This window comes from Aulonocara sp. 'chitande type north' Nkhata Bay, linkage group LG16 (genome assembly GCF_057382095.1).
Source record: "Aulonocara sp. 'chitande type north' Nkhata Bay isolate Kocher_YH1m ecotype deep benthic linkage group LG16, A_spYH_male_GT1.1, whole genome shotgun sequence".
Classification (NCBI taxonomy): domain Eukaryota; kingdom Metazoa; phylum Chordata; class Actinopteri; order Cichliformes; family Cichlidae; genus Aulonocara; species Aulonocara sp. 'chitande type north' Nkhata Bay.
The window spans coordinates 34,460,876-34,475,682 of NC_141359.1; the positions used below are offsets into that span (position 1 = coordinate 34,460,876).

Here is a 14,807-nt window from a genome sequence, read left to right on the forward strand (position 1 = left end):
AATTAAATACACTGACTCTACTCACTGACTTTACTGAAATGTTGTCAACTGTGTATATACAGGGATACACAGACAGAAACATATACTTTAAGTTAATCAATGTTTTTGTTATAGTGCATATAAAATCATCACAGAGGTATTAGAGCTAAGATGAGGCTGTTCTCCTTGGGATAAAGTCAGACATGGCTGGACATTCATCTCAGGAGTCGGCAGGTAGCTGCATAGATGACTAGATAAATTTAGAAAATAAGTTTTAGGATACACACAAGCCAATTTCATAAATGTCCTTGATAAAATAGCCATTTAGACTGTAATGGAGCAGTACGATGACTGATGCGCGCACGAGAACAGACAAGAATACAGATCAAGGAAGGCTTACACTTCAGCACGCATACCTCTGCAGACGCCTGGGTGAAGCATGTGATGGTGGCAGGTAACCCAGATGCTACACAGAAAGCAGAATGATGTTATAGTTTGTTAAATGGAAATATTCAGTGTCTTTTGCATATTTGAGACACGCAAATGATAAGAATTTAAATATGTATTTATGTTCTTCTGTGGTGAGCTGAATCTAACCTTTAAGCGAAAAGGCTGTATATGTCAATGAACATTTCTGAATTCATTTCACCTGCTTTGGTGCAAATCAAAGTGACAACAGGTGCACTCGAGAGGCAACGAGATGACCCCAGAAAAGGAGCAACACCTGGAAAACTGCTCCTGTGGGTTCTTCTCCAGCCCTGAGACAGAGACTTAATGCCCAAAGTGATGATGAAATCAGTCCGATTGACAGACGTGAGTTGGGTAGTATAATTTATTTAACTGAGTAATAGCACTGGGACATTTGTGTTTTTGACACTGAAAAAGGAAACAGTATTGGGATGATGTTCTTGTGTAAAAGACAGTTTTAAGATGCTAAAAGTACCGTGTAAAGGTTTCTTAGTTCAGTTAGGAACACTTTAGTCTAAAGTCACGTTAATTTATTTGTCACAATGAATTGAATTGTTCAAGTTCAAAGATTAGTTGCATAGTTACATTTATTCCAATATAAAAATGTATCTAAGATATGTACATACCTACACATTACAGAGTAAACAAATGAAATAATTAGGAGCCAGATTTAATCCTGAGTCGGCACAATTAAAGTTTCACAGTTTCTCATGTTTACGGCACAAAAACCAAAAGATTTCCCAACTTAACTCAGATTGTGAACTCCCTCTCTGTAATCGAGCTGGGTCGTGAACTCAGTTACTGCATTTTGCCAAACTACTCCAGGTCTAAACCGACTCCCCGTCAGGTCTAAGCATCAGTGAGGTTAGGAACTCTAACAGTAGACTAACACTGAATGTGTTAGTCTACTGTTAGAGTTCACCATTAAATATAAATGTAGAAACAGTCTAGAGTTAGTACAACCAAGTTTAAAAAAAAAAAATTCTAAAAAAAAAGTCACACAAATGTTCTGATTCAACACTGCAGCAGAATTCACCTGTAAGTGCTTTATATTTAATTCAGCTGCTGGCCTTTCACTCATCTTAAACATCGATTGACTAATTAACTTACACCTCTGGTATAAAAACTACGGACGGAACCACAGGGCACTTCACCCTTTGGTTTTTAAAATCCTTTTATCCTCTTTTCTGACGCTAATAATGATTATTATTTATAAAATGCACTTAATGTTTTACTCAGTATGACCAAAAACTAGGTCATAAAGCCAGCAAAATATTATAGTCGCCCCCTGCTGGCCATTGAAAAGAATGCAGGTTTTTGTGTCGACTTCGCTTTTCAGGCTTCAAAGCTGGGCCCATCAAGTGTTACACCAAAGTCCAGCTATTCCAGATTAGCCAGAGACTGTGAGGTGTTGGCAAGTTAATATTAACCCCATTAGAACCCCAACATCATTGCATCAAAACACTTTTTCTAAGTTACTAATTCTAACCACTAGATTTCTATTTTTAATTTTTATTATAGATTCCAACTTTGACTACTCCCTGATTTGGGACCTCCCGCCCTTCTTGAACATAAAAGGAAAGCCTGACATGGATACAGCAGCATTAAGCGCCAGATGCAACATCAATTGAACCATATAAGGGATTAAAAAGCAGAGCTAGGCTTGTTGTGGTTTGCAAAGCAGCTTGCAGCTACTGTGCTAAAGCTAAGTACCCTAAATACTATTTCAGATTAATAGTTGATTGTGACCTTGCACTGACATCATGGCCTACCATAGCTAACAGTAGGGTTAATCAATGTTAAAATCCAGCTATTTTACTGCATTTGCTCTTCTTGAAGGTTGGTGATCATAATGTGACTTTCAGTTTCATCTGTGGGCCAAAATATTGATAAAAAATCCCCTCTCTGGAATGCAGAACACAGACTACAGTCCTTAAACCCTCCAGTCTGTACCTTTAATTTTAACTGAAGCTCTGGGGTATTTAAGATTCTATATTATATTTTAACATTATCACTGGAGGTAAATGTCCTTTCGAGACACCCTGTGCTATGTTTTTTGTGTACTCAATAAACACAGCACAGGGTGTCTGCTCACTGAATACTTGTTACTGCATCCATGGATAAAGCAGTTTCTCCCACTGACTCGCACAACAGGCTATATTTCCGACTCTGATGGTACATTTCTATTCTTGAGCTCCAAGATTTGCTCTTCAGTCCCTATGATGGACGTCTGAGTATCCGTGCCCAGTCCCGAGTCATCTTGCGACTGAATTGTCGTAAAGGATGAAGGTGTTTCCTCTTTGGCGACGGTGGTGCGACTCGACCTATTTCGGCGCAGTGACTTCAGCAGCAGGGGGCGTTGAAGGGATTGCATGGGGGCAGCCCTGAACTGCACGGTGGACTGATTTTTATGCACGATGGTAAGGTGACACCGCAGAACCTGCATGAATACGTCCCTGAACTGCCGCGAGGACAGGTTGTAGAGGAAAGGGTTGAGGACAGAGCTGAGGTAGAAGAAGGTGTCGGCCACGGGGTGGAGGATGACGTAGCTCCGGAAGTAGGTAATGGTCCAGTTGGATTTGGGCATAGCAGCCATCATAAGACGGCGAATCTGGTTGGGAAGCCAGCATACCATCAAGGATCCAACAATGAGAACTAAAGAAAAACACAAAAAGAATAAATATAAGAGAAGTGATGACTTTTTTAAAACTCTCGTGTCTGTCAATATCATATAATAATTTTAAAAAGACAGGAAACAAGACAAAACATTTAATATGCTACATGTTTGTTAAAAAGAAAATATGTTTAATCAAACTTACTCAAAGGAAGGGTGACGAGCTAAAACACCACCTTTATTCTTTAAAAAGCTATGTTCTTGATATTTTACTTTATTCATAACAGTTTTTCACCTTTATTCCCAAAAAAGTATTTCAACTTTACCCTTGAAATGTAATACCGGTATAATGTTGATAATGATAAGAAAATGAAATATCGCAATAGAATATGGGGGGAAAGCGCACGTGCAGTGCCTTTGTTTTTATACGCACATGGAGGAAAAAGCGTGCCGGCGACGGGGAATGAGAAGGGCGAAAGCGGATCGTTGAATGAAACGGATGAACCAGAATTGGTTTGTAAAAATGCTGCAACTTCAGTGGTGTGGAACTGGTTTAGCTTTCGTCCGTCAGATACACAACAAAGCACTATTTTTGGTAGAGCATGCTAGCGGGCCATCGTTATTACCGTGTTTTTCGAAAATATGGCACACTTAAAATCAATCCTTTGATTTTTCTGAAAATCAACAGTGCCCTTTATAATCCTGTGTGCCTTATGTGTGAATTCTGGTTGTGTTTACTGACCTCGAAACAATTTTATGTACACGGCGCGCGAAAATCTGTCAAATGTTTTAGTACGACTTTGCTAAGCTACGAAGCCGCACGGCTTGATGGGTTGTCGGAGCATTACGGCTATCGTAGGCAGGAGCCTCGCAGAGTGATACGTACTGTGTTTTAACATAATATTACCGTATTGTGTGTGTATAACCTCTTTTTAAGTTTTGTGGATATTATACATGGTTATGCTGAGGATATGTCAGCCAGTTTCCACTGGAAATGCCACTGTCAGCAAGGAATTTGCATTTGCACTGTTAAATTTTTATATAGCTTTAATGCACATTTAAAAAAAACAGCTGCTTGTTTAAGTGAAAATACATTGATGGGTTTGTTTGTTTGTTTTTTTTGCACTAATAAAGTTGTGGAATTGTAAAGTATTTTGTCTAGTGTCAATTATATCGTCAGTTATATCGTTATCGCAAATTTTCAAATGTATATCGTGATAAATATTTTTGGTCATATCGCCCTGCTCTACTTGAAATGCAATCCCAATTCCAAAAGAGCTGGTAAATGGTAAATAATAAATTCTCATAAATTCATAATTTATTCACAGCGTAACACCAATCAAAACTGAGAAAATTTAGCTGATGTTTTATCTATGCATTGCAGTTACATTAATAATTAAAATTGAATTATACATATTAGTGCATTTGTGTCAATTTATTTTAGAGGACAACTTTAATTATTCATTATGTAGATTGGTTAAACAATTTATTTTTATATATTTATTAGTGCTGTCAAAATTATCGCGTTAATTGTTAAGATCAACGCGAAATGTTTAATGCATTAAAAAAATTTAACGCTGATTTTGTTTTTTTATTAATTTCCTGTAATCTAAGACCTTTAAATTCATGAGCACCTCTGGAGGAGGGGGCAACAGTGTGCTATGCTGGCGTTTGGCCTGACAGAAATGATTAGAAGAAGAAGTGACACCATGCTACTATCTAGCTAACACACGCAAGCATGGACGAGGGCGGACTTTTGGGTGGAAAGTTTCTCTTTAAGAAGTTGCCTGATGGCTTGTTGGACAAAACGAGAGTAAGATGCACAATTTGCAACGCTGAATTCAAGTACCACAGAAGCAGTTCATCACTGGCGTATCACCTGAGAGCAAAACACCCAACTGAATCCACCTCTACGGGACCTCGCCAGTCTACGCTTCAGGAGTATGGTGCTTGTGGACGAATAACAAAAAATGTGAGAGAAAAGGTAACCAATTCCTTGGTTGTTTGGATAGCTAAAAACTGCCGACCAGTTAGCATAGTAGAAGATGATGGACTGAGAGAAGTCATTCGTGCTGCATCAGGAGATGAGTGTTACAATCTGCCCTCGAGAGGAACCATTGTGTCGAGACTGCACACTTTGTATGGGGACCAGAGGGCTCAGCAGTCCAGCAAGCTTGTGCAAGTAAGGAATGTCGCTCTCACCGGAGACCACTGGACTTCGGTGAACAACGATAATTACTTAAAATATAAAGAATAAAAAAATGTAATTGGAGCCAGGCTATTAATAAAGTAATTGAGATTAATCGCAATTAATAACAGAAAATTGTGAGATTAGTTAGTTAATTTTTTTAATCTATTGACAGCACTAATATTTATTTAAGTTTAGAAATCTATAAAAAAATTGCTTGACACTACAAATTATATTAATTATTATGCAAACTTTTTTACAGCAAATACAATAAACTTAAATATTTCATATTGTATATAATAAAAAATGAGCAAACAAAAAAAAAAAAAAAACAACTGATTCCAGTTTTGACTTTTTCTCCCGCTACACCAGCGCTGATGTGGAGGTCTGAGCGGTGACACCTATTCAGTCTGACGTCACTAGCCGTGTCTGGACCTAAACTCCGCTGCAGGTCCATATATCAAATGATCGCTATGGCATTACTGAGAGTTGAAAAACTGTCTAAAGTCTTTCATCTTTAATAAAATGATCAGCATTCTGCTCTACCAGGTGTAACAATTGAGTTTAACATCCAGGCATCCATGAAAACGGAATTTATGACATTTAACGGAGTTAGAAGTTAGCAGGGAGTTAGCAAACTAGCTTCTATCTAAATACAATATAGCATGTCCTGACTGCGGGGTTTTGGAAACAAATTAAAACGTACAGCTCTGCTATCACTTCCAGCATAAATGAAGACAGAAAACTAAACAGCAGTGACGTTTGTAGGGTTACTGAAGTTAGGCTAGCTGGTATATAATGATGTGCTACGTGACTGCTAGCAACACAGCTATGTTAGCATAATATAAACAAGCTAACTTTTTTCCCACTCGATAAAAGTTAACGTGAGTGTTCTCGGTGGTCAGGAACAAATGTAATCGCATGGCAGGATGCTGTAAAAGGACCAAACTTCAGGAGAACAACTGAGATAATCCATCCACAATATGAGGTTAGTCATTCATATACTGCTGCATGGGCTGGGCTGTAGTTACATCCTAAGGTTTTAAAAACTGAGCTTAAATAAATTAGCGGTAATAAAAGCCGAGGGAGGTCAACAGTGATCACTGACTGTTTTAGGAGCTTTTTGAAATTAAATAGAAGAAAATACATAACATTAAACATGTTAACAACACAAAAGCCATATTAAACGCAGACTACTTTAGGCCCGGAAGTAGGATTCGTCACGTCATCACTTAACAATCAGATTGTTCAGGATGATGACAAACAGTCGCAAATTTGTTCACCAACCTTGTCGGTAGTAAAATATTATCTGAACCAGTGTTAGTTTGTCTTTATCTTGCGAGCTGGTTGTTTACATTAACACAGAATTATTTGACTCTATTTCTAAAGCTATAAGCTTCACATCATTTGGATCTTAATGGATCAACCTACATTTTCATGCACTGTTACGTGCCAAGAGATGTGGCTTTGCTTTTGTGTTCTATTTATCTTTCAGGTGTCAAGCCTCCACCTATTGGCCAGTTCGAAGTTGATTGGCATGTGTCTATTGGCTGGTCTGGGCCCAGTTGGCCAATCACACGCCAAGGATCACTACAAATGAGCAGCTCCCTGGCCAGCTGGTGGTTGCTGGCTTCTGCTATGACAAACATTTGCGAACAGGTGTCTTTATAGTATGTGTGGTGGGAGGCTGGGCAGGTAAGCTGGGGTACCCTATACATTGATTGCAGGTGTTAAACTGTTAGACACACTAGGGTATGTGGTTGATGCCACTTTTGTATGTTTTCACTGACCTTTTGTCGAGCAGCTAGGTAGGCCTTTTGTTTTGCATTTTTGTTTTAGTTAGGCCCTGGGAGCTCTCGACCTCTTTTTGTTTTATTACTTTCTTTGATTTGGTTCAACCGCCCAGTCCTCCTCCCCCACCTTTTTTCTTATAGATTCCACTAAATCCTGCCTAATTCTTAACTGTCCTGTTGTCATCCTCCTCCATTGATTGTGGTTGTCCGGTGTTGCTGTCTCCTTCCTGCCTTTGCCACCACCATGGTGGGGGGTATGGAACGCCAGGACTGCCATAATGAATTAATTAAATACACCATTAAATAATTAATTAAATGTGGCAATAATTAATTAAAATTGGAATTAATTAATTAAATAAATAGTTATGACACATGTAATTAATTAATTATTGACACATTTAATTAATTATTTATGTATTTCACATTTTAATTAATTATTGACACATGTAATTAATTAATTATTGACACATTTAATTAATTATTTATGTATTTCACATTTTAATTAATTATTGACACATTTAATTAATTATTGACACATTTAATTAATTATTTAATGATATATTTATTTATTTCATTTTGGCAGTCCTGACGCCTGGCTCTCGTCATGAAATAATTTTATCTGTCAGCCTCACCCATCAAACTCAGGGGGCGGGGTTAACGCTGCCCATGCAGCTTCTCTAACATTTGATTGGTTGCCGTGCAAAGTAAGTCAAAACAGGTCGATCCTAGAAAATCGATTGCTTGTGTAGACTTGGGGCAGCCAGTTATCCCAGAATGCAGATCAAATCACAAGCAGCAATGGTGGTGGTGTAGTTTTAAAATACCCCGTTTTTCTGTCACCAGCTACACTTTTAACAGTGTTTTAGCCGCGAATGTCGCGACGTATGTCTGGTCAGGTTGTCAACATAGAACATGTTTGCAAAAGTGCTCAGATGTTTTCAGAGATTTCACTAGCTCTGCTAACAGTTAGCATGCAGAGTGCACCCAGGGGGTTACGTTAACCGGTTTGTCTACATATTCCACTCTCCGTGTTCCACATGTTGCATTCGCAGATTCTCATTTTCACCGAACGATCGTCTCTTTCCGCCTGGTCTTGTGTCTCTGTGCTTCTGTAACATAAAGAACGAGCTGACATTTTTCTCACGAAACCAGCGATCAGCTCAACAGACCCTCAGTTTACCTGCACGCATCCTCCTCCTCATCTGTCAGCTGTTTAACACCTGCTGCTAATTCAAGAAACACGCCTAGTTACCTGGTGATAGTCACAGTTTAACTGGGCAGCCGGTGCTCGATATAACGCAATGTCAGCGCATTTTTCTGCACAAGATAAGTAAATATAGTGTTTTCCCCGAGCGCAGAGCTGCTGGAGCTCGTTTCCTTACAGAGCACTTTATAGGCGAACACCTTTATCAGCGGCTGATGTCCAATCACCGGCACACAGCTTTCAAACCTCAGCTGAGTTTTAGCTCTCAGTGGTTAAACGCTGGACTTCATTCACTCAGGTTCTGTCTGTCGGGTCACGTTTACTTCGCTGTTTTATTTACAACTGAGCAAATCGGTTTGGCTGAGGTTAAAGTTACGTTTCATAACTGCATAGTTTCACAGACGTTTAATGGTTCACTGGCACATGTGTTAGACTGAACTATCATCTAAATATCATCTGTTTTTTAATAGTTATTCAACTGTATTCTAAGCACCAGCTGTCTGGTAGAATGTGATTTTTTTTCTCTCTCTGTTGGCAGAGGTATAAAAATGCGCAGGAAAATCTGACGTGCATGGCAAACTTCACCGACGATATTTAGGGAGGAATAAACACACATCAAACATAAATGAACCATTTGTCTGTCTCCATAATTGAGAGAATTTTCTCTTCTTATGTCAACACTCTCTCTCTTTTTTTTTTTCTTTTTTTTTTCTTTTTCGGTCATGTTATGTTTACCTGTCAAAGGCTTGTTACAAACTATGAAACACATTGTGCAGACTTCTGGATGTTAGAAGAAAACTAATACTGCTCATGAATGAGACTAAAGGCAGGAAGGTGTCCTTTAAAACTAAACATGTTAATAGGACCTCCCTGTTTATATCATAGTTTATGATATAGCACGTGTATTTCAGTAATAGCCTGCTGAGGCCACTATACAGTGGGGCAAAAAAGTATTTAGTCAGCCACCGATTGTGCAAGTTCCCCCACCTAAAATGATGACAGAGGTCAGTAATTTGCACCAGAGGTACACTTCAACTGTGAGAGACAGAATGTGAAAAAAAAATCCATGAATCCACATGGTAGGATTTGTAAAGAATTTATTCGTAAATCAGGGTGGAAAATAAGTATTTGGTCAATAACAAAAATACAACTCAATACTTTGTAACATAACCTTTGTTGGCAATAACAGAGGTCAAACGTTTACTATAGGTCTTTACCAGGTTTGCACACACAGTAGCTGGTATTTTGGCCCATTCCTCCATGCAGATCTTCTCGAGAGCAGTGATGTTTTGGGGCTGTCGCCGAGCAACACGGACTTTCAACTCCCGCCACAGATTTTCTATGGGGTTGAGGTCTGGAGACTGGCTAGGCCACTCCAGGACTTTCAAATGCTTCTTACGGAGCCACTCCTTTGTTGCCCGGGCGGTGTGTTTTGGATCATTGTCATGTTGGAAGACCCAGCCTCGTTTCATCTTCAAAGTTCTCACTGATGGAAGGAGGTTTTGGCTCAAAATCTCACGATACATGGCCCCATTCATTCTGTCCTTAACACGGATCAGTCGTCCTGTCCCCTTGGCAGAAAAACAGCCCCATAGCATGATGTTTCCACCCCCATGCTTCACAGTAGGTATGGTGTTCTTGGGATGCAACTCAGTATTCTTCTTCCTCCAAACACGACGAGTTGAGTTTATACCAAAAAGTTCTACTTTGGTTTCATCTGACCACATGACAATCTCCCAATCCTCTGCTGTATCATCCATGTGCTCTCTGGCAAACTTCAGACGGGCCTGGACATGCACTGGCTTCAGCAGCGGAACACGTCTGGCACTGCGGGATTTGATTCCCTGCCGTTGTAGTGTGTTACTGATGGTGACCTTTGTTACTTTGGTCCCAGCTCTCTGCAGGTCATTCACCAGGTCCCCCCGTGTGGTTCTGGGATCTTTGCTCACCGTTCTCATGATCATTTTGACCCCACGGGATGAGATCTTGCGTGGAGCCCCAGATCGAGGGAGATTATCAGTGGTCTTGTATGTCTTCCATTTTCTGATGATTGCTCCCACAGTTGATTTTTTCACACCAAGCTGCTTGCCTATTGTAGATTCACTCTTCCCAGTCTGGTGCAGGTCTACAATACTTTTCCTGGTGTCCTTCGAAAGCTCTTTGGTCTTGGCCATGGCGGAGTTTGGAGTCTGACTGTTTGAGGCTGTGGACAGGTGTCTTTTATACAGATGATGAGTTCAAACAGGTGCCATTCATACAGGTAACGAGTGGGGGACAGAAAAGCTTCTTACAGAAGACGTTACAGGTCTGTGAGAGCCAGAGATTTTCCTTGTTTGAGGTGACCAAATACTTATTTTCCACCCTGATTTACGAATAAATTCTTTACAAATCCTACCATGTGGATTCATGGATTTTTTTTTTCACATTCTGTCTCTAACAGTTGAAGTGTACCTCTGGTGCAAATTACTGACCTCTGTCATCATTTTAAGTGGGGGAACTTGCACAATCGGTGGCTGACTAAATACTTTTTTGCCCCACTGTACGTGCTGGCCTCATATCAAATGTGAAGGCAGACTGAGTCTATGTTTGACGTTTTTTATATCTAATCTTCCTTTTCAAACATTTAAACAGCAGCGAGTCTGCAGCTGAGGGAATACAAATTCAAATTGTCGGAACAGGTTTGCTCGTTTCTTGGATTCATTTGGTGATTTATTAAATGTATAACTGTTATTCTAATCTGCTGCTGAGTCTCTTACACTTTTCTTTATGCTGTATATTTTCACGTCTCTGGAATAGTTGGCAGTTAGATAGTCAGCTAGGAAACTTTGTGTTAACTCATGGAGCTGAGGATATCGTGGATATGCTGACCTCGCTGCGTGGTGTACAGAGCGAGGTCAGCATGATTAATATTCACAATAAAAATATTAGCCGAACATCATGAAGTCTGTATGTGTTTCATAGTGTCGAACAACCTTTGTACAGTTAAAGCCAGCAGTTACTACATGACGGAAACACCAACGTTATCTCTTTTATGTGTTTATACACAGGTCACGCTGATTACTGAACAAAAACCCAAAGATCAGATGTTAAACAGATTTATTTGCTCTCTCTCCTCCTTAAACATGTTTTTAATGTTAGTTATAATTCAGAATTGGCGACTGAAACACGTAGGACACATAAGAACATCAGGAAATAAAACATCGATAAATATAACCTCAGTAAAAGAAGTCAGCGGGGGTTACTACAGCTGTGTACCGGGGCCTGCGCTTTGTCGGTGGGATTGCTTGCGAGGCGAGCGGGTCTATCCCACGCTTTGCCGTGAGACTGGGCAGACATCTCCGAAATCATCGAAACACTTTTGCAAAGAGGCTGTATCTTGACAAACCGACCAGACACATGAAGATTAAACCACTACATTCTCGGCTAAAAAAATATTAAAACGGTATTTGGTAACACACAAACAGGGTTTTTCAAAGCTCAGTTCTGTTAGCTTCCACATGCCGGTTGTTGTGTGCTAGAAACAATGGCCACCAGGCCAAAGCAATGGTTTTGACTCGATCAGCGTTAACCCCGCCCCCTGAGTTTGATGGGTGAGGCTGACAGATAAAATTATTTCATGATGAGAGCCAGGCGTCAGGACTGCCAAAATGAAATAAATAAATATATCATTAAATAATTAATTAAATGTGTCAATAATTAATTACATGTGTCAATAATTAATTAAAATGTGAAATACATAAATAATTAATTAAATGTGTCAATAATTAATTAATTACATGTGTCATAACTATTTATTTAATTAATTAATTCCAATTTTAATTAATTATTGCCACATTTAATTAATTATTTAATGGTGTATTTAATTAATTCATTATGGCAGTCCTGGCGTTCCATAGGGGGGGACGTAACATGCACAAATCAATCCACAGACCTAATGGGAGGTTTCCTGTTTTAAGTTACAATCCATTCACATGGCAGCAATACAATGACATTTAATAAATGTAAAAATATACAGAGAGCACATTTAAGTGAAATATCTGAATATACCACTGCAATTACTCACACTTCATCATTCATGTCTGAGTCATGCCCTGAACTCTCTGAAAGGACAAACACACTCTCGGTCTCTCTTCTGCTGTTTATCCGTCTCCCTACAGTGTTTTTAATGGGGATTAAGCTGCAACCAAACAGCCTTTCTGCATTCACAAAATTATCTGATGTGAGACAAATGCTTCCTGCTGAGGAGCACAAACATAAACACATTCATGTATAACACCATGTCCAAAGACGCTGGGTGGAGGAATCATCCATCCTGATATTATTAAGAGATGAAAAGGGAGAATAAAAAAACTGAAAAATCAGTCTGTGTTTCTCACATGCAGACTAAGTGCACTCATTAGTGTTTGTTTATAAAGGTTCAGGTTCAGTTTAATGCTAATCTCAAGTGTCAGTAAGCTTTGATCCCTTGCAGCCTGTCTTAAGGTTTGCCAGTGATGTTAGAGACTTTATAAAGATATGTCAATAGTTCAAAATAAAGACATCAAGGGCATTGCCTCAGAAAACCTGACAGAAATTTGGGAATTCTGGCAGCCTGAAATGCATTTTAATGGGCCTTTTGGGCTGAAGTTCCTCTGTTTTATATCCCATCTTATCTTAGACTAAAAACATGAGCGCCTGAAGCATGTGTCGTGTTTTGTTTTGTTTTTAAAAAAAAGCTGCATTAACTTATCTGTCACATTTACAAGCCAAAAAAGTGAAAGTGAATATATGTTGTTTGTTGTTTTTATAGCCTAGCCTCAATGTATGGCAATGTCAGTCTTACAGACGCCAAGGTTTAATGGACCAAATCGACAAACTAAAAGTAGTATGAAAAGACATTTTACTTCACTAAAACTTTACTTTTTTTTAAACAACAGTAACTAAAATTGCATTTTGAACTCAGAAAAGTACATTTTAATTTCAAAATGACCAAATTGGTTATTGCAACCAGCTTAGGGAGGCCCCGATGGGTGGGTCAGCCCCTTTCAAATCATGTTTATGTTTTAACATCTATAATGAACTTCTGAAAAACATGCCCATATTTTAATAATTAACACAATTAACAGAACAAAATAATCAACACAAACTGGAAATGTTTGTGTTGCATTTTTCGGTTGGGGCACACACTTCAGTTTCACTACAGCGCAGAGAACAGCTGGACAGAGTTTGTTACTTCCATTCAAACTATGACCGCAGTAATATGCTAGCGACCAAAGCTAGGGGAATGCACATTTTTCCCTAGTGACAGATGCTGACCAGGGGATCATTTAGCCATCAACCTCTCACAGCAGCTCCAGGAGTATTCACTTTTCCCTTGCAACCGGTGGTTGGTCATTGACTAGTTTTGAGGCCATGACCACCATGTTTATCAGGTCGTTAAGCAGTGATCGTCTGTCAAGAACATGGGTGCATGCTAACACTGAAGTACCTATAACTGATGCTCTACGAGGCTCATTCGTAGACATAAAATGTCCACATATATATATTTACCTTCAACCTGGAATGAAACTTTACCTTCTTTGGATGTGTTTCTCTTTGTCCTTCTTACAGCTGTTACAGAGTTTTTTAAAAATAACTGACAGGGAGCTGTGGTCAGATCCCTGCTAAGCTGAATGACTGAACTGAACTTTTCGGTTGTGGCTGCTGTTGGCGATTTTATCCTGTGTTTTAAAAAATGCAGCTTGCTAATCAAATATATCCAAATATGGTCACTTCTACCTTCTACAAAAACGTTAAGGCTTCAAAATACAGAATCCAGATGTCCGCCTTTAATAAACAGTTTGCTGTCTGTTTTTGCTGACCCCATCAGATGCATGTGTCTTATTTTCCAGACACAGACACTAATTTTTCACGACGCCCTGCAGCTTCATGTCAGGTCTCGCCATGTACAAACACAGCTTCGCTGCAGGACCTGAGGCTGGTCCACCTGCCTGCTGATGTGACTTGGAGTTTGCTCTCTGTTAGGAAGGATCAACCCCAGAGCCACGCATGCTGTTGCCTAGCAGGGTCACTGGTCTCATAAAAAACAGGTTTGTTTGTGGGCAGGCTTTTAAACAACGCAAACAAGAGGTGATGAAGAAATCTGAGTGGAAAGCAGCACTCTGCATCATGTTTGTCGTCAGCCAAACACTTTGTGGTCTGCAGGGATTCCTCTCAGAACAATCATCAAGTTTGAAGAAAACAAGCTACAGACAGCATCAGCCCCCAAGTTAAATTCTTTTAATGCTTTAAGATAAAAGGAGGCAAAAGAGAGAAAACACTCACATGTATGGTATTGTTCATTAAGGCCAACTGTACCGTGACCAGTCTGAATCAATACCAAGAGATGTCACCGGTAATAACTCTAGTTCTGATCACTTTCAAAGAGGAATTCAAATCAAGGTTTGTGAAGACAGTAAAGACAGAGGGTTCATCTGAGTGAAAGTACAAAGAGGAAGAAAGTGAGATGAAGACAAGTCAGAAGAAAGGAACACTGCTGGAATACAAAAATAAATGAGCAGGCAGAGGTGACGGACACAGATA

The 14,807-nt window shown here is 39.4% G+C and overlaps 1 protein-coding gene across 1 annotated transcript in view; it reads right to left on the reverse strand.

The window, feature by feature from the left end:
- Positions 1 to 804: 804 nt before the first annotated feature.
- The window catches only part of gpr39 (G protein-coupled receptor 39), a 42,312-nt gene continuing 28,309 nt past the window's right edge, over positions 805 to 14,807 (reverse strand). Inside the window, exon 2 of the mRNA XM_086265889.1 lies at positions 805 to 3,102. Within this exon, the coding sequence (XP_086122015.1) occupies positions 2,603 to 3,102 (500 nt within the window). The 3' untranslated portion in view covers positions 805 to 2,602. The remainder of the gene's footprint in view (positions 3,103 to 14,807) is intronic.